The sequence below is a fragment of the Mirounga angustirostris genome, unplaced genomic scaffold (assembly GCF_029215605.1).
Source record: "Mirounga angustirostris isolate CCGP_5_RB_7025 unplaced genomic scaffold, mMirAng1.0.hap1 SCAF_3, whole genome shotgun sequence".
NCBI lineage: Eukaryota > Metazoa > Chordata > Mammalia > Carnivora > Phocidae > Mirounga > Mirounga angustirostris.
This window is the reverse complement of record NW_026991711.1, coordinates 152,603,543-152,630,950: the sequence shown is the minus strand read 5'-3', so window position 1 is coordinate 152,630,950 and position 27,408 is coordinate 152,603,543. Positions and strand designations below refer to the sequence as shown.

Sequence of the window (27,408 nt, the reverse complement as noted above, 5' to 3'; positions counted from 1 at the left end):
GCTAGTATCTTTAAAGTGATGATTCTGAACTCTAGATCCAACATCGTACTAATGTCTGTATTGAGTAGGTCCCTGGCAGTCGGTACTACCTCTTGTTCTTTTTGTTGAGGTGATTTTTTCTGTCTTGTCATTTTTTCCAGAGGAGAATAGATGAATGAGAGAACAAAATGCTAACAGGGTAACAACATCCCCAGAAAATATACTCTAAACAAATCAGAAAAGACCTGAAGCCGGGGAAAAAAGAAAGGGAAAGAAAGAAAAAAGAAAAAGATTTAAAAAAAGAACAAAACAAAACAAAAAAAACAGAATATGATCAAATATGATCAGGCTGGTGCATAGATCAGTGCCACACACTAGATTTTGGGTGTATTTTGGTCTGTTAGAAGATAGTGCCTCCTAAAATTTTAAAGAAGAAAAACTTATATATGTACAAAAAGAAGGGTTGATATGATAAAGGGATGGAATATGACTGTAAAGATGAAAATTATAAAAAAATTTATAAAAGGAATTGATAAGAAGTTTTTTGAAAAAAGAAAATAGGATTTAAAAAAAAAAGAAAAAAAAAGGGAGAGAATGTGATCAGGCAGGAGAGTAGAACAAAACCATACACTAGAGATTTAGGGTATATTTTGATCTGGTAGAAGAAACTATCTCAAAATTTTAAAGAGAGAACAACTTATATATATGCCAAAAATAAGGGTAACTACTATGAAGGGATAGAATATGACTCTAAAAATGAAAAATAAAAATGTTTTTTAAAAAAGGGATTGATAAGATGTTGATTGAAAAAGGGAAAAAGAAAAATTCAAAAAAAAAGACAGTTAAAAAAATTAACTTTGAAAGACTAAAGAATCATGGTAAAAAAACCCATGAATTCTATGTGCATTATTCCCCTAGCGCTGGAGTTCTGCCGCTCTCATTGATGGGTAAACTTGGTCTTGGCGGGCTGTTCTCGCTGATCTTCTGGGGGAGGGGCCTGTTGCCGTGGTTCCCAAATGTCTTTGCTGGAGGTGGAAGGAAGTGCCCCACCCTTGCCCAGTCCCAGCTAAGTAATCTGCTTGGGTTTGCTCTCAGGAACTTTTGTTCCCTGCAAGCTTTCCGTTCAGCTTTGGAGGCGGAGAGTGAAAATGGCGGCCTCCCAATCTCTGCCCCGGAGGAGCCGAGAACTCGGGCCCGCTCCTCAGTGAGCCCCCAGAGAAAAGCCGTCAGTCACTCCCGTCTCCCCGGTCTCCAGCCGCACTCCGTGCTCACCCAGCCTGTGACCGCACGTTTCTATCTCTGGCACCCGACCCCAGGTGGAGTCTCCAAACCCAGCCAATCCCTGCGGTGCACTCCCGCACGGCTCCTCCCGGGGGAGGAAGGTGAGTCTCCCCGGATGTGCCATTTGTTGGGTCCCTGCTGGAGGAGCAGTGGCCCGACTGTGCTGCGGATCACGGTTTATGGCAACCCCAAGCTGAGAGCCCGCACCTGGGCTCCGCCTCTGCAGCCGGCTTCCCTGCTCCGATACCTGGGAGCTCTGTTGCACTCAGGCACCCCCGGTCTTTCTGTGACCCCAAGGGTCCCGAGACCACACTGTCCCACGAGGGTTTCACCCCCCGCTTAGCCACCGGAGTGACGTCCCTCAGCGGAGCCGACTTCTAAAAGTTCCGATTTTGTGCTCCACGGCTCTATCACTCACCCGTAGTGGCTGACAGAGGCCCCCTCCCCCGCCATCTATCCTCCCAAATATCGCCTCAGATTCACTTCTCCACATCTCCTACCTTCCAGAAAGTGGTCGCTTTTCTGTTCAGAGAGTTGCTGCTATTCTTTTCTTCGATCTCCTGTTGAGTTCGTAGGTGTTCAGAATGGTTTGATCCCTATCCAGCTGAATTCCTGAGAGGAGACGAAATCCAGGTCTCCTACTCCTCCACCATCTTGCTCCTCCCCCAACATGTAGTTCTGATCCACTCAATATTCAATTCTGAGAGAGACCAACATATGAAAAATACATTAAATGGAATAAGGTGGCTAACTGACCAGAAAAGTGGAATTTTGGGGAAGAGTCTACAATTCAAATATCCTAGCCTGCTGTTGAAACTCATTTTCCAATTTGTGGCTCAGCAGAAGCAGTTACCTTATACACAGTATAAGCAAGATGCTATAGAACCACATAATTTGCTAAATGGTTTGGAACTCTCTTGGCAATGTGGCCACCATCATGACACATGCAGGACTTTTAAATGCATGGCTAACTGTCCATATGTCCCAAGGGAAAGCTGGAGAATCAGAGTATACGCATCATCTTTAATTAATAGACTATACAATGAGCCTCTCTATTTTGGGATTCGTGTTTAGCTCCTTAAACTTACTTCTCCCATAGCTCTCTGAGACATTTATTGCTTTTCTTATATGAGCAGATAAGATTTTTAGTAAAGCCAAAAGATTACAAGTGTTTCTGGAGCCAGATGGTCCTGAATTTGACTCTGGAAACTGCCCCTTACCATCAGCTTACTGTTTACCAGTCCCTCTAGTCTCATGAAGCCTCATCTCTTTGTCAGTTAGAAATAAGAATGATACTTAATGCTGTGGAGCATGGTGAGGATTAGGTAAAACGATGCATGTAAATCTCAGTACTTTGTCTGGCATGGAGTTAGAGCTGCTGAAGTGCTGATTGTTGGAAAGAGCGATGGGTCTTGTAACTTGCAATTATCCTGACGTGGCAGTAGAGGGAGTACCGTTGTTGGAAACTGGACTTGAGTGTACTAACAAGATGGAGATTTAAAGCCATTTGTAGAAGGCGTTGTCTCTGTTCTGCTGGAGCTGGAGGGGCCTGTGTTCAGATGAGCTAAGACCCACGCCAGACCGTCTTGTCCCAATTAGCCTTGCTGTCCTGCTCGTTTGATACTAACATGCACTCCCGTCAAACTCAGTATGTCTTTCTGTATGTACACGTTCCCTTGTCCAACTTCAAACTCTAACTCCCCCTGGTTTTCTTAGGACACATTAGAGAGGAAGCTTGGATGGGACAGGTAAGGTGCTTCCACAAAAATGAAAACGAACAAATGTTTATATTCTTTGTACAAGCCTTGGGAGAAGGCGGAGCTGGCTTACAACCAGCATCAGGGAAAGTGACAGCCCCTTCTCTTCCCTCGCTGACTCCCACCCAAGCAGCTCTGCTTAGACATGGTAGAAAAAGCAGTCAAGAAGGACTGACTGAATCCTCTCTGCCTCTGATCTACAGATGTGAACCTGCCTATCTCAGCTGACCTCTCTTCATCTCCACTTGAAACCCCATCTGTAGAATGAGGAAAGAAGGGAGGAGGGTTAACCGAGTCACTTTCAAAGTTCCTCACGACCTGGTTATTATTATTCTCTTCATAGCAGCTATTACTGAATGTTTGCCCTTATCTCAGTCCTTACATTAGATCTTTGAATCTTCCCAGCAATTTCATGTGGGATGTAATGTCCCCATTTTTACAGAGTTTGAGGCTCAGAGAGGTTCAGTAGCTAATCTGACTTTGTACACCTAGAAAGTGGCATGATCAGAACTAGAATCTGTTTTTCTGCAAGTCTATAATCTGATATTTCCACGTTAAGATGAGACAGAAAAAAAACTAGAAATAGGGATTTAACTAGGGCCAATGGGGCATCAGTTATAGGGGGAGAAGAATCTGTTGTGATCTTTGAGTTTGGTAAACTCAAAGGGATTTCACTTTAACGTGCTTTTCTTTGGTTTTCTTCCTCTTCTCCTTCTTCTCCTTCCTCCTCTTTCTTCTCCACCACCCCCCTCCCCCAACCCCTTCCTTCTTTGTTTTTGACTCTAAGGGACTGATGAAGCCAGGGTCAATGTAGGGCCAAGAAATTGGGACCTGGCTATTTAGACTTGATTCTAAGAAAGAAAAGTGGGCATAGAGATACCTGTTCTTAGAAGCCTGGCTCAGTTCATGAAATAGGAAGGTAGAGTTTTAAGGCAGATGCTTTAACCAAGGAAAAAAATGTTCATTTGAGCACAGATTCCCTCATGATATACCACTGGATAAACTGATTATGGTGGATAAGATATGGTAGACAAAACAGAGGTTTCATAAATGTCTGCGGAATCTGGGAGATAGTCCCCAAGACCTTTTTTAGGAAAAGCCACCTGTCTGTGAAAATAAAACTTTTTAAAAATTTTTTTAAAGATTTTATTTATTTGAGAGAGAGAAAGAGAGAGAGCACAAGCAGGGCCAGGGGCAGAGGGAGAAACAGACACCCCACTGAGCGGGGAGTCAGACATAGGGCTTGGTCCCAGGACGCTGGGATCATGACCTGAGCTGAAGGCAGACACTTAACTGACTGAGCCACCCAGGTGCCTCAAAACTATTTTTATAATAATAATGTTTTGCCTTTTCACTCTGTTGACATTTGCACTGATGGTACCAAAGCAATGGTGGGTAATGTTGGTGCCTCAGGGTGAACAAAGGCAATGATGCCAAATTATTCTAGAAGTCATTGTACTCTTTACCACCACACATTTAAAACTGTTTAAATGCCAGTTTAACTCAATAACGTTCTCAATGAAGCAGGAAAATTAATTTTGTTAAATTTTAAATTAATGTCTCATAATATTCTGTCATAAAATGAGAAGTATACACATTGAGGTATGATGATTGTCTCAAAAAAAAGCACTTGTGTGATTGTCACAAAACATCATTCTTACTTGGAACAATGACTTGACAAACTATGGTTATTCAAAGTTGGGTATCTGGAAGACACTTACCTGAAAACGAACAGGGTGCAACTGTCACTTCAGGAAAAACATTGGCAATGTCTGTTTCCAGTAATAAAATTGGAGTTTTCAAGTAAAAATTAGAATTTGGAAAACCTGCATCCTCCCTCTGAGCTTAACAATTTCCCGATACTTAAGAACACTTTTTTTTTTAAAGATTTTTTATTTTATTATTTGACACAGAGACAGAGATAGTGAGAGAGAGAGCACAAGTAGGCAGAGCGGCAGGCAGAGGGAAAGGGAGAAGCAGGCTTCCCGCGGAACAAGGAGCCCACAAGGATGTGGGGCTTGATCCCAGGACCCTGGGATCATGACCTGAGCTGAAGGCAGACACTTAATGACTGAGCCCCCCGGCACCCCTAAAAATACTTTTCTAATGAGATCCGTGGTGATATTAGCTAATATGATTTTCTGATTTGTATGATAAAGTGTGTCAGCATTTAGAAGACCTGCGTAATTTAGTGGATTCATAGTTTTCCAAAAAACCAATATGTGATATTACAAAATCATGTGTGAGTAAAATTTCCATTTAAAATACAAGATATGCCAACAGATTTTAATGTAACAGTATATTTAAAGCTTGCTGATGGAGTTTCACATTCCACAGTGCGCCAACCCTTAAAAAACTACCACTTATTGAGTTTTGTTGTCGCATCAAAGAAGGATAGCCACATTATCTGCAAAGGCTATTAAAATGCTCTTCCTTTTCCAATTACGTATCTGTGCGAGTCCAGATTTTCTTCAAATACTTCAACCAAAACAATTGCAAAAGATAAAATGCAGAAGCAGATATAAGAATCCAGCCGTCTTTTCCCAACCTATACATTAGAGGTTTTTAAAAATGTAAATCTATGCCACTCGTTCTCACTAATTTTTTTAATTTTTTAAAAAATGTAACAAAAAATTTTTTTAAAGATTTTATTTACTTAAGTAATCTCTATATCTAACGTGGGGCTCAAATTCACAACCCTGAGATCAAGAGTCACATGCTCCACCAACTGAGCCAGCCAGGTGCCCCCTCACTCATTTTTTTATATTAGAAATATACTTGTTTTTCATTAAAAAATGTTTATTTTAACACATAATGGGTTTATTCTTATATTTTTTAATGAGTGAGTATTTTAATTTTTTCCCTCAGATTTAGTTTTAATACTGTAAATATGAATTTAATACAGAATAGTAGTACACAAAAATTCTTTGGAGCTGTCAACAATTTTTAAGAGGATAAAGGTGTCATGAGATCAGTTTGAAAACTGCCGAGGGAGTCCCGAGGTGAGGTCCTTAAAAGGAAGAAGAGAAAGAAGTCTCTGCTTTGTATAGCAGGCACTCAACAGTTGAGTATAACGATGATAAAGACAGGCCAAACCAGTATGACTAACACTAGAAGGCAGGAAGTGAAAAGTGCTAAATGAGTGGTCTAGATCTGTGCTAATAGGGTAGCCACCAGCCACATGAGGCTATTAAACTTTTGAAATGTGGCTAGTCCAAATGGAGATTTCCTGAAAGTGCCAATTACACTCCAGACTTCAGAGATTTGGTATGAAATAAGGAATGCAAAGCATCTCATTAAAAATTTTTATATGGATTAGATGCTGACATGTTAATATTCTGCATTATTGGATTATTTATAGCATTGAAATTAATTTTGCCTGTTCCTTTTACCTTTTTTAATGTGGCTACTAGAAAATTTAAGCATGTGGCTTGCATTTTATTTTTCTTGGACAGCACTCATTTGGATGGGAAGTGTGATGAGAATTCAGAGCAGGAAAAAGTTGCTGTGGGTTGAAGTCATCAGTGAAATCTTCACCAAGGATAAGGATTTCAAAAAAATTAAAAAAGACAAACCAAAAAACAGACTCTTAACTATAGAGAACAAACAGAGGGTTACCAGAGGGGAGGTGGGTGGGGAGATGGGTGAAATAGAGGAAGGGGATTAAGAATACACTTATCTTAATGAGCACTGAGTAACATATGGACTTGTTGTCTTGTTGAATCACTATATTGTACATCTGAAACTAATGTAATGCTGTATGTTAACTACACTGGAATTAAAATTAAATTAAATTTAGAAACAAGAGGGATAGGATTTCAGTAAGTAGACAGATGGGGGGGAGGAAGCTGCAGTTGAAGGGAGCATCAATACTGAAATAGGAGAGTTCATCTAGGGAGCAGAACAGATTGGTCTGCCTCAGATCTTGGGCTCCTGGGTAAGGAGTGTGTGTGTGTGTGTGGAGGGGGGGATGAGGGGAGATTCCAGGATAGGTTGGGGCCAGAGTGTACAGAATTTTGAGTGCCAAGAATTTGTGGACTTTTTCAGGACAGATTGCTTCCCCAGAGAAAACCAGACTCTGCCCCATAGCTTATGGGATAACCCAAATTAGGCATTTTCTTCAGGTGGAGACAGAGTAGCAGAAGCTTCTGGAAACTGCCCAGTGAGCAAGCAGCCAAGACTAGGCCTGCCTGACCAGGGAATAGAGTGATGCGGAGTGTGACTCTGGAGTGGACCGACTTATTTTTGTGTGTGCGGGAGGGACAGGGGTGGTGAATTTAAGCACGTGATTGTGCTAATAATGTCAGGAGGGAGAGGGAACCCCGGGTAAGTGTACCCGCTTGATGACTGATCTGAGAGTGGGAAAGCAGACCTTTACCTTAGTGTATTGCTGAAGACTCATGCATAAACAAATTGAGTCATTCTTTCTGCCTCATTCAGTCTATCTTCCTTTATTTTTATCTTTATTTTCCTGAATATTTAGTAGAACTTGTGTGTCGAGGGTTAACATCTAGCTTGGAAGAGATGAAGTCAAAAACCACCAGGGAGGGTGTGCAAACCCCTGGCCTCTTATCCAGGGTCAGAAGCTAACTCGTTGAGTAACTCCGGTCACCTCTCTGGGCCTCAGTCTCTTCAGATACGAAAGAGGCATTAGAATCAGATGAGACCAAGGCTCCCTCCAGCTCTGTGATTCTAGAATAGGCCCATGTCACAAAGGGAGAAAAGCATCCCATAGCAACCAGGTACAGGGCTACTGGGCAGGTGGGAAGGAGGATGCTGGGCTAGTAAGGGCAGGCGTGAGTAGCCCGCACAGGAGCTGGCCCGAACCTTTGGGTGAGGCTGTCCTCCTCCTAGTGAGCAGACCCTGCTGGAATTGGAGCCCAGTGAGATCTAAGAGTTTGAGATCTAAGATCTATTTTGGTCCTGGCATCCCTATCCCTCCCAGGGGCTGGCTCACCAGGGTGAGTGGAGCCTGAAAGGAGGAAGCCAGGAATTTACCTCTAGGCAAGTAAAGAGACTTACTTGGGGGGCGGAGAGGGGGGTGGGGGTTGTCTCAGATTATCTGGGAAACCACTGAAGAAAAGTGTGTGTAGCCCCCACCTACCCACCCACCTCCTGACGCCCCTGGGCCCCCCGCAGTTACAGGAGTGATTGGTGGGGATGAGGAGAGGGCGCCCTGCAAAGGGGCTTCGGCCTGATTGTCTCTGCTCTTTAGCATTTCTAGAATAGAGAGTGGGTGGGACCCGACTCAAGTAAAGTCCCAGAGACGCTAACACTGACGCACAGGAAAGCCTCAAGTGGGAGGAGAGATGCAAATCCCCTACTGACAATGGCGTCAGCGGCTTTGTCCTGGGGACTGTGAAGGGCGATTCTGACTCTGGACTTGACACCAACCTGGGACCTGGGCTGAGAGAGCCAGGTAAGTAGGCAGAGTACACCTTCGTGTTGCTTCTCCGGAGGAGCACGGGCCAGGAAGTACTTATGCAGGATGCGGCTGAGGCTGTGCTCTTCACTCGGTGCTATGACAGTCGCTTCACTTTAGCTGGTGTGAGGATGAGTGATTCGACACAGCGTCCGACTTGATGATCCAGAGACGCGCTCGGGCGCAGGTCTCTCGGTGAGACTCGGGGGCTCAGCCCCCACATCTGCCCGGTGGGAGGGACACTTGTGGCTGATGCGGAGGTGTGTCCTTGGGAAGTGCTGAAAGTGAGCCCCTCTTCACTTTCTTAGCTTCTCTGAGCTACAGTGCCTGACTTTAGATTGAGTACCTGGCTTTCAGAAACAAGTCCGGAGCCGGGGTAGCCAGTGGCTGTGGCTTTGATGAGAGGGAGTGGTATTTTAGGGCATATCATCTCCATTGCAAGCTGCGTGTCCCAGAGCCAGCGTGGCACTCTCAGCTCCCAGACAGCGTGACAAAATGCCCCTTTATTTAGGGGCATTATTTAGGGGCATTATATTAGGACATTCAAAGAGAATAGACAGGCACTCAATTTTCAGAAGAAATATTCCATAGTTTTCTTGTGATGGGAGAATGAGCCCTTAGAGAGTGAGAGCCAAGAAGGGAGCTAAGGATGACTAAAGGCATTTCTAGAGGCTTCAACAGAGAAGAGGGTCCTTGGACTATACACCTTATCCTTCCCATCTTCAGCCTTAAGTTCAGCTCTCTGGAAGGTGGACCCAGGTCCTAGGAGTAATTTATCTAACTTTGGGACAAGTTAAGCCCAGTTAATTCTTAGTTAGAAAACAGATTTTCACCCAAATCATAGCAAGGATTTAAGAAAAGTAGTATTGACGATCGTAATGGCATTTTCAGCTCATGTTCTCTCACCGTTATCTAGAATAAGTTGACAGGGATATAGCAGGACAATGTCATTATAGCATGGGAACAAATGTTCCAAGTCTGTGATATATATATATCTATATATATCTCCAGCATCTGCAAAGACAACTGTGTCTGGTTTCAGGAGACCTCAGATCGGTCCTTAGGAGCTGTGCATCTTAGGTAGGAGTCATTTTGCTTACTTGTCCCTCAGATTTTTTTTTTTTTTCATTTTTAAAGTTGGAGTAAAACTTACTCTCCACTTGCCCTATTCACAACCACATCAGAATTGCCACTCATTTAACAAGCACTTACTGAGACACTCACAATATACCTAGAATGGTGCGTGTAAAGGTCTTCAAGATATTAAGTGATATGAAAATAAAACATTATTTCTTTTCCTGGTTCCTTTCTTTTAGCAAAACATCCCTCTATTGATTTAGATCAGGGAAAAGGTGCCCCAGAATGGTTCCATTTGAAAACTGAGGAATCCATATATGAAATATATGAAATCTGTTATCATGACCTTCTGTAGGCAAAAGGAAATCTTAACTTGCCTACAAGATAGACTGAGATATTATGGTGATTAATCATGTAAAAGTTTTGTTCCTTTATCTAAAATTGCTGATAAAACTCTCAGAACTTTGACTTTGGAAAAAGTAAAATACTGTAACTTCAAGATGTCGTATTGATCTCCCTGAGTTAGGCAATGTTTAAAGCTTCTAAATTGGTGAGAATAGGATAACGTGGGGGAAACACATACTTTTGTTTTGTGAGAGGCTGCCAAATACATATCTAGTGTGGTTTCTTCCTCAATTAACCTGAGGGTTTAACCACTGTCAGTTGCATACCAGAGACTAATTAAAAGTTGACTTGAAAAGCTCTGCCTAGTCATAGTGGATCATCATACGGAGAAATATAAATATGTATTGATTCAGAGATATTTTGAACTGAAAGAATTAGAGCCCACAAAAATGCATACATGAAACTCTTCATAAAGCTAAGACCAAATTTTTTTTTTTAAAGCTTTTATTTATTTATTTGAGAGAGAGCACATGAGAGGGGGGAGGGTGAGAGGGAGAAGCAGACTCCCTGCTGAGCAGGGAGCCCGATGTGGGACTCGATCCCAGGACTCCAGGATCATGACCCGAGCCGAAGGCAGTCGCTTAACCAACTGAGCCACCCAGGCGCCCCAAGCTAAGACCAAATTTGACCAGAGGTCTAGGAATATAAGTATGACTCTGGAAGCCAGACAAATCTGAAATAAAGAAAAAAGGATTGGGCAGTTTGACATACAAGAAGCTTTTATTGGGTGCTCCTCATACAGAAAGTCTAAAGAGGTCTGAGAAGGTGCAGTTGAGTATGTTTGCCTTCAGGTTGCTCAAAGTCAAGAGTGCAGATGGAGCAAGGGATAGGAAAGGAATTTGTTGAGAACACAGATTTGTGTGATAGATTGGAGCTGTTGAGGGGGAGTGAAAGCTTTCTGGAGAAAGTTCCGGAGTTCCTATTAGAGCAAAGCAGGACATGGTTTGGGGATAGAGAACTTTTTTTTCTTTATAAGGGATGACTTAGGAAAAAGCTCAAAATTTTTATCTTTGGATTGAAAGCATTTCTCTTTACTGTTTTCTTATATAAGGTGACTATAAAAGAAAAATTTTTTCAGTTACTTAACTAATGGAAAACATTGTCTTTGAAACCTAAGAGAGGGGTGTGGCTCAGTCAGTTAAGTGTCTGCCTTCAGCTCAGGTCATGATCCCAAGGTCCTGGGATCAAGCCCCACATCAGGCTCCCTGCTCAGCGGGAAATCTGCTTCTCCCTCTTCCTCTGCCTCTTTCCTGCTTGTGCTCACTCGTGCTCTCTCTCTCGCTCTTGCTCACTCTCTCTCAAATAAATAAATAAATAAATAAAATCTTTAAAAAAAAATCTAAGGGAAAAAAACATGTACCACAGTTATTAACATTATTTTTAAACTCTAATTTTACCTCTTCATTTATAGCATGTCTCAGTGGAATCAAGTCCAACAATTAGAAATCAAATTTTTGGAGCAAGTAGATCAATTCTACGATGACAACTTTCCTATGGAAATTCGACATCTGTTGGCTCAGTGGATTGAAAATCAAGACTGGTAGGATCAAACATTATTGTATTTTCCCTAGAGGTTGATGTACAAATGCGTTATGCTCTATCCCTGTGGATTTATTCTGTGATCTGCTTTTGACTGAGTAGGTGACTTCTTGCAGATAAAGAATTTTCTTCAAGGATTTGGAAAGCTTCTTCGAAGGAAGAGAATCATTGTTCTTTCTGGTTGTAGATGAAAACTTAAGGCTTCTAGTGCCTTGGTTTTTTCGTAAGCCCAAATCCCAGTAATTTCTAAATATTAAAAAGCCAAGAAGTACACCTGTTGTTTATCTCAATTTTCAGTTTACAGATGCAGTATAATTATTTTTTCTTATTATGTTTTATAATCATTCTTTAAAGCTCTGTTTATCATGCACAATAATTTTTTTGCTTTGAATAATCCTCTAACTTTTTATTGTGATAAAATATATGTGACATAACATATGCCATTTTAACCATTTGTAGATATATGGTTTAGTGGCATCAAGTATATTTACACTGCTGTGCAATCACCACTGTCCATCTCCAGAATTTTTTCATCTTCCCATAATGAAACTCTGTCCTCATTAACCAATAGCTCTTCACTCTCTGTACCCCAGACCTGGCAACCACCATTCTATTTTCTGTCTCTCTGAATACGACTCTAGGTACTTCATGTAAATGGAATCACACAGTATTTGTGTTTTTGCGGCTGATGTATTTCCCTTACCATATTTTTTTCAAGGTTCATTCATGTAGCATGTATCAGAATTTCCTTCTCTTTTTAAGGCTGAATGATAGTCTATTGTAGATGTGTGCCACATTTTGTTTATTCATCTGCCAGTTACCACTGGAGTTGTGTCTACCTTTTGGGTATTGTGAACAAAGCTAATATGAACATTGATGTACAAATATCCATTCAAGGTCCTGCTTTCAATTCTTTTGAGTATCTACCCAGAAGTGGAATTGCTGTGTGTAATTCTCTGCTTATATTTTGAAAAATCTCCATCCTGTTTTCCACAGCGGCTGTACCATTTTCCATTCCCACCAGCAGTGCACAAGGGTCCCAGTCTCTCCATACCCTCACCAACACTTATTATTTGGGGTTTTCAGTAATAGCCATCCTAATAGGTATGAAGTGGTAGCTCATGTTTTGATTTCCCTAATGATTAGCATCTACTTTGATGTGTACAGTTTAATTTGTAAAAGCCTTTAAATGCTTGTCCCTGTGGAATAGATTGATCTCTTTTAAAATTAGTATGGTAAAAAAGTAGACATTCTACTAAGTTGTTTCCTGCTATGTAATAACAGTTTTGTTTTTTAGGGAGGCAGCTTCCAACAATGAAACCATGGCAACAATTCTTCTTCAAAACTTGTTAATACAACTGGATGAACAGTTAGGTCGTGTTTCCAAAGAGAAAAACCTGCTCTTGATACACAATCTAAAAAGAATCAGGAAAGTCCTTCAGGTGAGAATGCATTCTACTTTTTCAAAAATGTTTGGATTTATGTGTCTTAAATTCAGCGAAAAAATCAAATCTGTACCCTTAATATTATTTTCAGTTCAGATTTAAGAAGGGAAATTTGAATTCTCTTATCATTTTAAATTTTATGCTCTATTTTATTTTATTAATGTTTGTTTTTCATGAAATTTTGAATCTGAAATATACTGTAAGTGGGAGGGTGTGTGTGATTTGCATATGACTATTCACTAGTTATGTTCAAAGTTGACAATGCTAGAACAGGGATTTCAAAGATAATAGGTTCATGGCTATCCCCCAGTCCTCTCTTGCCTTTCTCTCTCATGTAACAATTTAGTTAGTATTGTTTTCCCATTTGTAGATAGAGGCATCATGGTTGTATGTATCCTTCCAGAGTTGGTTCACAACTTACTTCCTCCAAAAGCATTCCTTGGTACTCACTAGCCCCTAGCTCTAGGTCTCTAGCCTCTAGCTCTCCAAAGTTTTGCCCAGGCAAAGCTCTTCCGTCTGTGGTCTGGGTTCTCACAACACCTGCAACACATCTGTACCATGGCACTTAGTATATTCTTCATCAGTGGGATTTCTGTGTGTTTGTCTTCTCCCCAAAACTGTGGACTTTAGTATTCAGCTTTGAATTCCCAGTGCCTACCATAAGACTGGATATAGTAGATGTGTAATATTCATTGATTACAGGGATGAATGAATGAATGTAGTGAAACAAGTATCTAAAGAATTAAGGGCAGGCTAATACTGAGTTAAACTCAGAGGTGCTAACATACATAACGAACTCTGAACGTGAGCTGCTATAATATTTCCTGAGTGTCTATACAATGTATTAGACAACATGAAAAATGCATGTGCCATTTCTCAGTGAGGCATTCTTAAAATCCCAAAGTTACAATGAATACATTTTTAGAAAATTTTACCTAGACTATAATAGAAATGTGCTGGAAGTAACTAACACTTGTGGGAGGAGCATGTATATTGTTTTTCCTATTGTATGGATTGCACTGAGCCATCTTTGCCCTTGTAATCCCTTACAGGTTTGCAAAACATGTGGCCCAGGTAGGAAAATAGCTTGTTGCCAACAAAACAGGATTTTTCACAACATAAAGCAAGCAGTCTCTACAGAGATAAGACATTTAACCTTGGCTTTATTAGCTTAGGGCTCCAATCAATAAACCTAAAACAGGGGTGGGCATATTGCTACTCACAAGTCAAACGTGAGTAAGCCCCTGCCTGTTTTGAGGGCCCTTGACTAAGAATGGTTGTTACAGTTTTAGGTGGTTGAAAAAGAATAAAAATAAAATAAATACGTTTGTGACATGAAAATTCCATGAAATTCAAATTTTTGTATTTTTAGTGAACACAGCCATGCCCATTCATTTACATATTGACTCACTGCAGTGACAGAGATTGGCCCCCAAAACGTAAAATAAAAATTTGTGTATGTGTGTGTATCATTCGTATTTATCTGGCCTAGAAGCAAAGGTCCTACAGGTCACTTGGCTAAAGGGACACAGATGGATAAAATGAATGATGCACGGTATTTGGAAATTCTGAAATTTGAAATTCTCAAAATGTGACCTTGGGCAATCACTTAATCTTTCTGAATGCTCACATCTTTTCATGTAAATGAGGATAATCCTTATTTACTTTTGGGGATTGTAAAGAAGACTGGAGTTTTTGTTCTGGCAAAAAAAATAGGCTTCTAATAAATGGTTTTTGTTGTTGGTGGGGAAAAGAACAGGATTTTCTTAGGAGAAATCAAGGGTAAATTTACAGCCCATTTGGGGGGAGGTGGAGATAAGATTTTGAGGGAGTTCAAGAACCTGCAGTAACTCTCATTCACATTTCAACTCAAGCAAAAACTCTTCTGTATTTGTCACTGGCGCTCCAACATCTTATCTCTGTAGACCCCTCCCAACAAACTGCCCCAAGCTCCTCACATCCCTGCCCCAGAAAAATAGATCTTCTTATTCCCAAACATACCAAACTCACTCTTCAAAGACTCTGAGCCTCTTCCCATGGCTAAGAATGCAATGCCATCCCTCTCACTCCAGCCCAGTTCCCAGTCATTCCTGGAGGACCTGTGGATGTCCCAGTGCGTCAAGGAAATCTTCACCCTCATCCTTCATGGAGCACAGGTTGCAAGATAACCAGCATCTCCTCTGTGCTGAATGTGTCTAAGCAGGTCACAAGCTCTTTGAAGTAAAAGCCTGACCTCCTTTTTTGACCTCCCTGCTCCCTCCAGTACCCACTGTGGTTCTCCTACAAACTAGGAACTCAAAAAACAGTTTGGTTGGTTAAGATATTTTGAACTGACAAAACACTTGCTCTTTCCTTCATTTTATAAGCTATACTTTTTGAGTATTTGTATTAATTCAGAATACAGTAAAAAATAGTAATAGAGAACATTGTCAACTATGGTTATAGACCTAAACAAACCTGCATTTTATGTTTCTTTTTAATATGTCATATTCCCATTATTGTTTATTTTTGGTTTTTTTTTGACAAGTCTTTTTGATAAAACAACACCCCCTGCTTCCCCAAGAATTAAAAGAGAAAAAAAACCTCCTATCAAAAGACTGTTGACATCGTGCTTATCCTGTTTGAACGTTTTCATCCTGAGATTTTAAATGCAATCCATGTTAACTATTATAGCAAAAAAGAGCAAACGATACAGTTCCAGGGGAATTAAACCGGTGTAAGGCAGATTTATTTTAGTTCTTTACAGAGCAGCTGAGTTCTCCAGTTTCAATATTGTAATTTACTCTGAGGTGGGAAGCAGGTGAACACTGATGTCCAGCTCACCTTTGCCCCTTTACGGGGAGGCAGCTTCAGGTCAAGGCCAGGAGTAAGGACTGCCACAGGCTGAATCCTGGCTCTGGGATGCACTTGCTGTATAGCCCAGGGCAAGATGTTTACACCCTCTGGCCTCAGTTTCCTCAGCAGTGGGAGCAGAATCACACTCGTTCGTACCCCAGGGGTGTTAGAAGCATTAAAAAATTCTGAAGAATGTGGTAAGCTTAGGATTTGCTAAAAAGAAATACCTGCCCTAGATATTTCAAGAATGCTTTGCCCTGTTCCTGGGCCTTTTTTTTTTTAACCAATAGACTATATTTTAGAGCAGTTTTGGATTTATAGAAAAGTTGAGCAGAAGGTACAGAAAGTTCCCTTCTACTCCCTCTCTACCTGCCCCTCCCCAGTGTCCCCTATTAGAAACATCTTGCATTGCTGTAGTACATCTTTTACAATTGATGAACCTGTTGTGATAATGCTATTATTAACTTATGGTCCAAGATTATATGAGGGTTTACTCTCTGTGCTGTCCAAATCATATATCCACCATTTCAGTTTCACTGCCCTAAAATCTCCTCTGCTCTACTAGTTCATCCTTCCTTTCCTTACCCCAAACTTCTGGCAACCACTGATCTTTTTACTTTTTCTTTGTCCTGCATTTTCCAGACTGTCATATGGAATCATATAGTCTGGAGACTTTTCAGATGGCTTCTTTCACTTAGTAATATGCTTTTAAGCATGTCTTTTTGTAACTTGAGAGCTCATTTCTCATTATTGCTGAACAATATTCCCTTGTATGGATGTACTATAGTTTGTTGATCAATTTTTGGCAATTATGAATAAAACTGATATTAACATTCATGTGGAAATTTTGGGGTGGGCAGGAGTTTTCAACCCATTTGGGTAAATACCCAAGAGATTGATTGCTGGATCTTTGTTCTTGGGCTTTCTATCACAAGCCTCTTTTCCTACTTATTCATCTTCCTCACTGTATCTTTGCCTGCTCAGGCTGCTATAACTGAAATATAATTAATTGAGTGGATTTGAAATAACAGACATTTATTTCTCACAGTTCTGGAATCAAGGAAGTTCAAGGTGCTGGCAGATTGGGTGTCTGATTCAGCTTCCTGGTTCAGAGACAGCTGCCTTTTCACTGGACCTCACATGGCCCAGTGGGGAGGGAACTCTCTAGGTTTTCTTTTCTTTTTTTTTTTTTAATTTAATTTTATTATGTTTGTTAGTCACCATAAAATACATCATTAGTTTTTGATGTAGTGATCCACGATTCATTGTTTTTGCATAACACCCAGTGCTCCATGCAGTTTGTGCCCTTCTTAATACCCATCACCGGGCTAACCCATCCCCCCACCCCACCCCCCTAAAACCTTCAGTTTGTTTCTCAGAGTCCATAGTCTCTCATGGTTCATCTCTCCCTCCGACTTCCCCCCCTTCATTTTTCCCTTCCTTCTCCTAATCTCTAGGTTTTCTTCTATAAAGATGCTAATCCCATTCATGAGGGCTCTACCCTTATGACTTAATCACCTCCCAGAGGCTCCACCTCTTAATAGCATCACATTAGGGGTTAGGACTTCAACATATGAATTAAGGAGACACAAATATGCAATCCATAAGAAACTTCCTCTCTATCTTTCTTCCTCAGAATGACATTTAAAAAATTAAAGTGGGGGCACCTTGGTGGCTCAGTCGGTTAAGCGTCTGACTCTTGATTTTGGCTCAGGTCATGGGCTCAAGCTCCATGTTGTGGAGCCTGCTTAAGATTTTCTCTCTCTCTGTCCCTCCCTCCCCATGTGTGTATGTGTGTATTCTCTCTCTAAAAAAAAAAATTAAAATGGTGCTTATTCATAATAAAAAATTAAAGTAATACAGAAAAAAATGCAAAAAAAAAGTGAGATAATCCAAAATCTACTCCTACATATAACCACATTAATATTTGATGAGTGTCATTCCAGACATCTATACATACATATGTGGATAGAAGGCTGCCTGTTGACACTTTGTACGCAGTGGTTACCAGAATTTTAGAAGTCTCCTGTGCCCCCTCTCCAACTCCACTCTGCTTTCTTCCCAACCAGAGTAACCACTAATCTAAATTTTGCATTTACCAGTCTCTTCCTTTTTGTTACAGTTTTACCAAATATGTCGGCATCCCTAGAAAACATAGTGTATAGGTTTGCAAGTTACTGAATCTTACATAAGTGGGATCAAAGTATATTTGTTCCTGACAATTTTCTTTCTTCACTTAATCTTGTTCCTAAGATGGATCCGTGTTGAGTGTGCAGCAGTAGTGTATTCATTTTCATTGCTACATAGTATTCCATCGTGTGAATATATCACGGCTTATCCATCTTACTGTTGATATGCATGTGGGTTACTTCTAGTATTCATTCACTATTTCAAACGATGTTGGGCTAAAGGTGTGTGCTCCTTGGTGCATGAAATGTGCATGAAATTCTCTAGGATAGATACCTAGGAGTGGAATTGCTGAATCATGGAGTATGTACATCTTTAATTGCACTAAATAATGCCAAAATTGTTTTCCAAAATGGCAATACCAGTTTACACTGTCCTAACAGAGTAAGAGTCCTGGCTCCACATCCTTGTACATACTCGTAGTGGTCATATATCACATATCAATCTGGTGGTGTATCCATCTTACTTCTTCAGTTTAATTTTTTGTTCTTTTTCTAACTTCCTTATTCAAGTGCTTTATTTATTTTGAGCCTTTCTCTTTTTTTTCTTATAAATGAATTTAACTCTGTATATTTTTGAGAAGTACTTTGTATATTTTAATATGTAGTGCTTTCACTGTTCATTTTGAAATAGTCCATAATTTCAGTATTGACTTATAATTTCTAGATAAATTTAAAAACTGTCCCACTAAAAATACATAGAAATGCTAGATAAAATAGAGCAGATTTTTAATTGCATAGGTAAGCTCATCACATTAGAAGAAATTATAGAACCAAAAATGATTTTTTAACTGTAAGTAGGAGCTGCACTGGGGACTGTCATATATTCTTGGATTCTAGAAATACAGATCTCAAGCATAAAGGACATCAGAAAGAAAGAAAAGATCCCAAAAGTAGCAAGAGAGAACAAATATATTACCTACACAGAAATGAGAGACAAACTGAAAGCTAAATTTAAAACAGAAACAAGAAAGAGAAGAGTAGAATAATTTCTTCACATAGCTGGAATACAATATCCATCAACTTAAAATTATTTTATTTTTTAAAGATTTTATTTATTTATTTGACAGAGAGAGTGAGAGAGCACAAGCAGGGGGAACAGTAGAGGGAGAGGGAGAAGCAGGCCCCCCACCAAGCAAGGAGCCCAATGCGGGGCTCAATCCCAGGACCCTGAGATCATGACCTGAGCCGAAGGCAGACGCTTAACCCTCTGAGCCACCCAGGTGCCTCCATCAACTTAAAATTCTATACCCAGCTAAATTATTGTGCAAAATTGAATATTCACCACACAGATACTACTGAAGGAAATTGAACACAGATGTTAAGCATGCATGGTAAAATTTCAAAAGTACCACTACAAGTGAAAATAGAGTGTAGAAGAAATTAAAAGAATTAAAAAAAAAAAGATTTAGAATCTGTAAAAAAAAAAATTGAAATCCAAATAATGTCTATTAAATGGACAAAACTCAGCAGTTATTAGACAAATTGTGGATTGCATCTAAAATACGAAATAACAAAAGATGATGAGATCAAAGAGGTGTGTGAAAGCTGTCTTGTAGAGAAGCTTATTCTGAGAGTAATGGGAAGCCATTGACAGGTTTGAGCAGGGGTGTAACATGAACTGCTCTGTGTTTTAAAAAGCTTACTCTGGCTGTTAAACAGACTGTTGTGAGTCAAGAGGAAATTGGAGAGACCTATTAGAAAATTCTGTTGATTTTTTTTTTTAATTAACATATTGAAAGGGTGCCTGGGTGGCTCAGTTGGTTAAGTGTCTGCCTTTGGCTCAGGTCATGATCCCAGGGTCTTGGGATGGAGTCCTGTGTTGGGCTCCTTGCTCAGCAGGGAGCCCGCTTCTCCCTCTCCCTCTGTGTCCCCGCCCCTGTTCCTGCTGTCTCTGTCTCTCAAATAAATGAAATCTTAAAAGAAAAAAGAAATTAACATACTGAAGTCTTTTCCTGTTTTTATGGATTTATCACCGCTTCCAAACTTCAACTTCAGAAGCTTTGGCTTTCTATACCTGTTACTATGCTGTGGGGAGCATAGATACAAGACAATGTTGGTGAATTAAACTTCAAAAAAATGATTTAAAATATCCTTCTTTGATCCACTTACTGTTTTTCATCTTGAAATTTATGGCGTGGTTTTCTTTTTGTTACCATTTGCCAACCAGTAAATGAATTCATCTCTTCATTTTCATACTTTCTATGTCACTTCATGCTGGGCTTGTCTTTTATAAATATTATATAGCAATCTTATTGTTTGGTCAACAAATATTGAATGAGTCCTTACTGTGTTACCAGTCACATTTTAAGCACTAGAGATGCTATTGGAGGAAGTCATGAAGCTCACAGTCTAAACAATTCACACCTCGTATGTTTTGTTTTTTTAAAGATTTTATTTATTTATTTGGCACAGAGAAAGAGACAGCAAGAGAGGGAACACAAGCAGGGGGAGTGGGAGAGAGAGAAGCAGACTCCCTGCTGAGCAGACAGCCCGATATGGGGCTCGATCCCAGGACCCTGGGATCATGACCTGAGCCGAAGGCGGCCGCTTAACTGGCTGAGCCACCCAGGCACCCCGATGTTTTGGTTTTTAACTTAGAGGAACTCTTATGGCCATTCCTCAAAACTTAGTGTTCAGGAAGTAAGGGGAAGCAGGCATCAGCAAGCTTATCTGATGATAGAAAAAAATTCTCCATCAATTAGAAAGCTGTGTTCATGGTTTTGGTGTTAACTCTGTGGTTAGCAATCCCACCACCCACCAGGTATTTTTCACCGACCGGGGTAACGATTCTGTTAATGAGAGTTTTAGACCCCACAGGGGAGGAGACACAAGTGTAACCCACATCTCACAAATTCTGCTCTCTGCATCACCGTGGCCTCTTCCTCAGAGGGTTTCTCATTTGGGTTTGCCTGAACAAAAATATGGGCTGGAGCTGAAAACTCCTCTGAAGTTGAGCAGATGGTGGATTCCTTCTCACCCAGGCTGCAAAAATCCTATTGTTGGTCCCGAGTATCAGGTGAAGTGAGATTTTTAACTTGACAGGATGGAGGATTAGAAATATTTTTGCAATAGGAAGGGAGAAAAAAAAAAAGCTGCTTTAACTGCTGATCTACTCTGAATTTGCCAGATCTTACCCTTTAACTCCTGCTACTTTCTCAGTTCACTCCTCTTCCTTCCCCTCTGTATACCACACGTAAAGAGAAGTGAAGGGGTGACCTCAACTTATGACCTGAAAACAACCCGATATCGCCACTCTGTGTTAACTCTGAAAGAGCTGAGTGGAGGGTTCAATCATTCACCTCACCTGCTGCTCATGAGCTGGAGCCAGTTTGTCTCACTCCACGGTTATTTCCCCAAGTCCCCTGCACGCACACCCCGAATCTGTTTTCATCTGAGATAATTACCGGGTGCTTATTTCTCAGAGGCTTAAAGACCTGCATATTGTGCTGTTGAAGATGGAATGTGAATTACTTGTCGAGATTTTGTTTGCTGCATAATTGGGATAGTCAAGAGAAGGCAGATGGTGGGCATTGCATTCCTTGTCCTGTGCACATCACGCTGGAATGGAATCCAGCATGATCAACTCAAGATCCTACCCACCTGAAATTTCATTCATGAATCATTTTGTGTATATTCCTCCAAACCTTTCTCTTATCGTATCCAAGGCTGCCTGGATTGTCCTCCCTCCTTATTGTCTTCTCTACCAGTTTATTACTGAGTCCACAGTGATTTGTCCTTTCTCTGAATTCTGATTCTCTTTGACATGTATGCCAGAGCTTCTTTATGGTATAATGACTTTGTGTATAGTGCACATATGTTTTTTTATTCCAAATGACAGTTTGGATTTTTGAGAGTAGGCTCATATAGTTTGCCTTGGGGTATACTGTATCTACTCCATAGATATTTGTTGACTGAATATCGGTTCCATCATATGAATTTTAACATCAGGCTCTATTGATTGCTGAACATACAAGGTGACGAGGACATAGATAAAACCCTGATGTTCAAAAAGCTTGCAATTTAGGATGGAGATAAAAGTGCAAATAAATATTTATGATGCAGTGGGGTAAGGACCATGGGAGAATTATCTACAATCATAATTGGCAGAGTTGGGAACATCTGAGCTGATTCTAGAAGGATGATTCAGGACTGAAGAGAAGAGAAGGGAAGAAAGGGAATCATATACAGAGAAGAAAAAAAACAAGAGTAGGAACATAATGAGAGAATGCCTATCCTCAAACAAGCTAAGCACTCAAAGCATTAAAAGGAGGTTATAAGAGGATCTTGAGTGCCATGCTGAGCTGTTGGGACTTAAGCAATGGGGAGCAATCAAAGGTTTTTAAGCCAAAGTGTGGCGTAAATACGTTTTTACTGAAAACATATCCAGAGCTAGTTTTCTCTCTAGGACGACCTGCCCCTTATCTACTATAGGCAAAGAAATATTAGAAAAGTCTCCTAAGGTTGAAAGTATTTTCTTTTCTCATTCCTACCCCTGTATTTCCTTTCTTCAAATTATTTGAATTTAGAGAACTGAGCCAGAGACTGAATACATTTCATTTTTCTTAACACAAAAACTAGCTGTCGTGTGCTAAAGGAAAACAAAAACTAAACTATTCAGATGATGAGAAGTCAAGTCCAACCCTTGGTTTGGGAAACAGGAAGCCCACAAAATCTGTCCAGGAGCTGACATGGGAGCTCCACACACACTGATGTGGCCTGTGAATCCACTGGCCTGATGGACGGTAGCAGAAGTTTAGAGAGGAGCTGCCAATCCCAGAGTGAGCAGCTGCAACCAGGAAGAAAAATGGATTCCTATAGCCCATAGTGTGATGACTAACCATGCCATTGGGAAAGTGGGTCGAGACACAGATGTTAGCTGAGAAAGAGGATATGAGGATGTTTAGAGTCACATGTTGACTTTTATTATCCCGTGGTTTCATTTGCTAGGAGTGTCATGGTGGGTGTGAAGAAAAAATTGGGCAGATACTCATTTTAAAAGTAGGAGAATTTTGTCATTCTGCCAACAGTTTATTTTTTTTGAAGTTTTCTATTTTAGTTAGTTGTCCCTATTACATGAAGATGAAGACCCATAGGGAAGCTGTCTATACTGGTCTAAATCCATTATGATCTGGAGGCTTTCCAAAAAGATACTTAACCAAAACCAAGACAGTTCATAAAACTTGTTACCTCAAACATTTGCTTTTTGAAACACTTTTTTGTACATTGTGCAGAAGATGGTTTAATAAACAAAAGCATACAAATTGGAGCAAAAACAAATCCCCTTGTCAACAAGTTAGAAACCAATTGTCAGTTTGAAGCCAATTTATGTTTATATGTAAAATTGTGGTTTGACTGAGTAATGATCGAGTAGATATCTGAACTTAGTAGATAACTCATTTTAGTTCATAGACATTGAGTGATTCCCTTTAACTGATCCAAACCACTTTAAAGGCATCCATTTTAACTTATCAATGAGATGTTCACTATTGGAAAAGAAGTTGGTTTTCACACTAAGCCACCACGCACCCCCCAGGCTTGCATTACTGCCTTTTCCAGAGATGACCGAAAGACAAAAGATTTGCCCAATTGATACCTATCTCTCCCTCTACTTTTTCCCAAAAATGAGGATCCATATCCAAGTACTTGGCACATGGTTGATCTTCAGCACTCTATTACCATAATCCTCTGATTGGCTACTTTCATCGAGAACATAGATCTTACTCTCCCAGCCGCTGAGTGGGCTCCTAAGTGTGCATTGAGGTGCTAATGTGGTACGGATAGCCAAGAAGTATGTTGGTGGCTAAAAAATGAGAAGACCCTTTGTCTGTTTTCAAGAAGGTTCCTATTTTCTATCATCCAATCTGTGATCTCTGCCTCAGTGGAAAGATATGGGAGTGAGAAACAGAAATGGCTAGCAGCCTTTCATACTTAACAGGTTTTCATAACTTACCTCACATCTGTCAGAATTTACTTTGGAAAATAATATCTCATTGATTCTCTGTAGCTCAACACACCATCAGCTCATCATACCTTCTCCTTTAGATTCTTCTATTTCTTTCCCTGAACAATAAAAAGTCTTCCCAGAGAAAGAGGTAGAGATAGAGGCAGAGACAGAGAGGGAGATAGAGACTTGATGGGAACGATGTGGAGGATAGAGTGGCAGAGGTGGAAACGGGCATGGAGACATTTGGACATTACTGCAATAGTTAAAAGGAAAGGAAACAGGATGCTGGGCAGTGACAGTGGGGACAGAAAAAAGGCTGGAGTTGTAAGTAATTTGGTCAAAGAATTGGCATGTAATGAGTGAACAGATATGAAACAGATATGAAATGAGTGAGAAATAAGAGATGACCGAGGCTTTTAGTTTGGGTTATTATGTGGATATTGATGCGTAATGAAGATTGGGTTTGGGGAAGGAAGTGGGAAAGCTAGATGAGTTTGGTCAATTCTAAGGGGAGTGCAGTAGGAAGTTATTGGGAAGTGACTAGAAGTAATGTGTCTATGTACTTAACTGTCTCTTCCACAAGACTGAGAGCTCCTTGAGCACATTCATTTTTGCATCGCTAGTGCTTAACAGAAAGCCCAGCACATAGTAGGGCTTAGTGTCTTGTTTAATAAATGAAGGATTGAGCTGACATTGAAAAATGATTATTGCCTTATTGCAATGAGTATCCCTAACACAATGGAGCAAACGTCATGTCATTATTGAAAATGTAATTTAGAGCCCATAAGTGAAATTTAGATGATAAGATTTTCTTGTTGAAATCAACACTTTCTAAAATTACTTTATCTTAATTTTTCAGATACTTTTAGGCTATATGGTTCATCTGTGAGTTTTTTCAAATTGCTGCAAATCTCCAAAAAGTTTTCCAATATATTTATTGAAAAAAAAAACTTCATGTAAGTGGGCCTATGCAGCTCAAACTCATGTTGTTCAAGGGTCAACAATACATTTATTCGGGTCTTCGTGTTCTTCAATGCTCCTTTTAAACTTCCCATAAAATTACAGCATATCTTTCCTTAAATTTATCCCTGGAGATATATGCACCTCTATGTTTATTGCAGCATTATTTACAATAGCCTAACGATGGAAGCAGCCCCAGTGTCCATTGATAGATGAATGAATAAAGAAGATGTGGCACATATATATATATATACACACATATATATACACATATATAGTATATTAACATATATACTATATACATACAAAAGAATATTATTCAGCCATAAAAAAGAATGAAATTTTGCCATTTACAACACCCTAGATGAAGCTAGAGAGTATAACGCTAAGCAAAATAAGCCAGTCAGAGAAAGACAAATACCCCATATAATTTTCACTCGTATGTGGAATTTAAGAAACAAAACACAGGGGGGAAAAAGGGAAAGACAAACCAAAAAAACACACTCTTAACTACAGAGAACAAACAGATGGTTACCAGAGAGGAGGTGAGGGGGGATAGGTGAAATAGGGGATTAGGAGTGCATGTGATGAGCACTGGGTAATGTATGGAACTGTTGAATCACTATATTGTACACCTGAAACTAATATAGCACTGTACGTTAACTATACTGGAATTTTTAAAAAAATTAGTAATGGGGGTCAAAAGGTAGAAACTTCCTATAAAATAAATGAATAAATGTGAATTTTTATAAAATAAGCCATGGTAATGTAAAAAAATCTAGGGATTTTATTGATATTTTGAGGGATATTTTTTCTATTACATTTTCGATATGATTATTGCTAGTCAATAGGAATACTACTGATGTTTGAATACAAATCTTCCTGAACTCTCTTATTAATTCCAGCTTTATGCAGACTCTCTTTTATTTTCTCCAGACTATCATATCTGCAATAAGGAGAGATTTATTCTCTTCCAAGTTTCATGTTTATTTCTTTTTCTTCTCTTATTGATTAAGAATTCCATTACAATATTGAAGTGAAGCAGTCGTAACAGTTGAAATGTTTTATTAAGGTAATGCTTGCTGTAGGTTTGTGATGTTAAGGAAATTCCCTTATTATCCTGGTTTACAGAGATTTTTAGAAATTTTGATGAATATCACATTTTATCCAATGATTTTTCTGCATCTATTAAGATAATTATATACTTATCTCTTTTAATCTACACTTAGTGTGTGTGACATAGATTTTCTTGTATTGAACCATTGTTATGTTCCTGAGATAAACTCTTTGGTTTTTATATACTGCCAAATGACTTGCTAATATTTTATATAGGATTCACATCTAATTGCAGATATATCCTTTTTTTTTTTTTAGTCCTTGTCTGGTTTTGCTTTCAAGGTTATACTAACCTTATAAAATGAGTTGGAAGTATTACCTCTTCTTTTGTTCTCCAAAGCCGAGTTACCAGATGGGATACAAAACACAACCTAGTTTTTTCTTTACATATTATAAAGAAATATAGATATATTTTAAATTGTGTATATTTAAGGTGTACAGCATGATGATTTGATATACCTGCACATAATGAAATGAGATGAAATGAAATGACGTACTACAGCCAAGCTAATTAATATATCATTCCCTTACATAGTTACCAGTTTTGCGTGTGTGTTAAGAATACCTGAAATCTGCTCTCTTAGCATATTTCCAATATTCGGTACAGTATTATTAACTATAGTCCTCATGCTGCCCATTAGATGTCTAGGCTTATTCATCCTCCATAACTGCAACTTTGCACCCTTTGACCCGCAATCTCGCGTTCCCCTTTAGCCCTGCCCCAGTCTCTGGTAACTACATGAAACATCCATTTATTCAGGTCTGTAATTTCTCTCAGCAATGTTTTACAATGTTTTATGTAGATCTTTCACGTCTTATGGACATACCATAATTTAATCAGTCCTCTAGACCTGGGTCTTTAGTTTCCAATTCTTACTCCACTTCACCTTTATAAGCGCAACGAAATCTAAAACCCTACATCTAACTTTTGTTTGTCATGTTTAAGTGCTATAATTGGAATCTAACACCCCTCATTCTCCCCTCCTACATTCTCATCTACAAACGAGAAATCAAAGAGCAGAGAAGGGCCCCCAGAGTGTCCCATCTTTTGGGTTTTAAAACCACAGCTGAACCACCTCAATCTGCTTCCTGTTATTTAAAATCTCTAGGGAAGGGTATTACATGCACAGACTTCAGAGCCTTTCCAAAGCCTTAACGACCTGGTCATCAGGAAAGGGCTCCTTTTGTCACTCTGCTCTTAATTGCACCCATCTTCCCATCGTTCACTTATCAGTCAATGGAAGAACTCCTCAATGAATGGAAGAATAGTTGGTTCTCATTTTTAAAAACTAGTTCTTCATGCATTAGAAGACAGAAACTGTATTTGGGGACTATTAATGTCTTAGGTCTGTAGCTGTTTATAACTCTTTTTAGCTCTACGTACAGGTCCTAATCTCCAACCTTGTCAGTCAATTAACGAGCATGTGCTGGTTAGTAAACTGCTCTTTATAAGGCCTTG

General features: G+C 39.7%; 1 protein-coding gene across 6 annotated transcripts in view; it reads left to right on the top strand.

Annotated features, from left to right (window-relative positions):
- Positions 1 to 1,074: 1,074 nt before the first annotated feature.
- The window catches only part of STAT4 (signal transducer and activator of transcription 4), a 99,053-nt gene continuing 72,719 nt past the window's right edge, over positions 1,075 to 27,408 (top strand). For 5 of the 6 annotated variants that reach the window (XR_010410249.1, XM_064586832.1, XM_045868324.3 and 2 more), the window contains exons 1-3: positions 8,280 to 8,436; positions 11,333 to 11,461; positions 12,758 to 12,902. Coding sequence is in view for 4 of the 6 variants with exons in the window: in XM_064586832.1 (XP_064442902.1) it covers positions 11,334 to 11,461; positions 12,758 to 12,902 (273 nt within the window). In the remaining 2 variants the exon portion in view is untranslated. Of the gene's footprint in view, positions 1,362 to 8,279; positions 8,437 to 11,332; positions 11,462 to 12,757; positions 12,903 to 27,408 lie in introns of those variants that run through there. The other variant, XR_010410250.1, reaches the window with a different exon arrangement.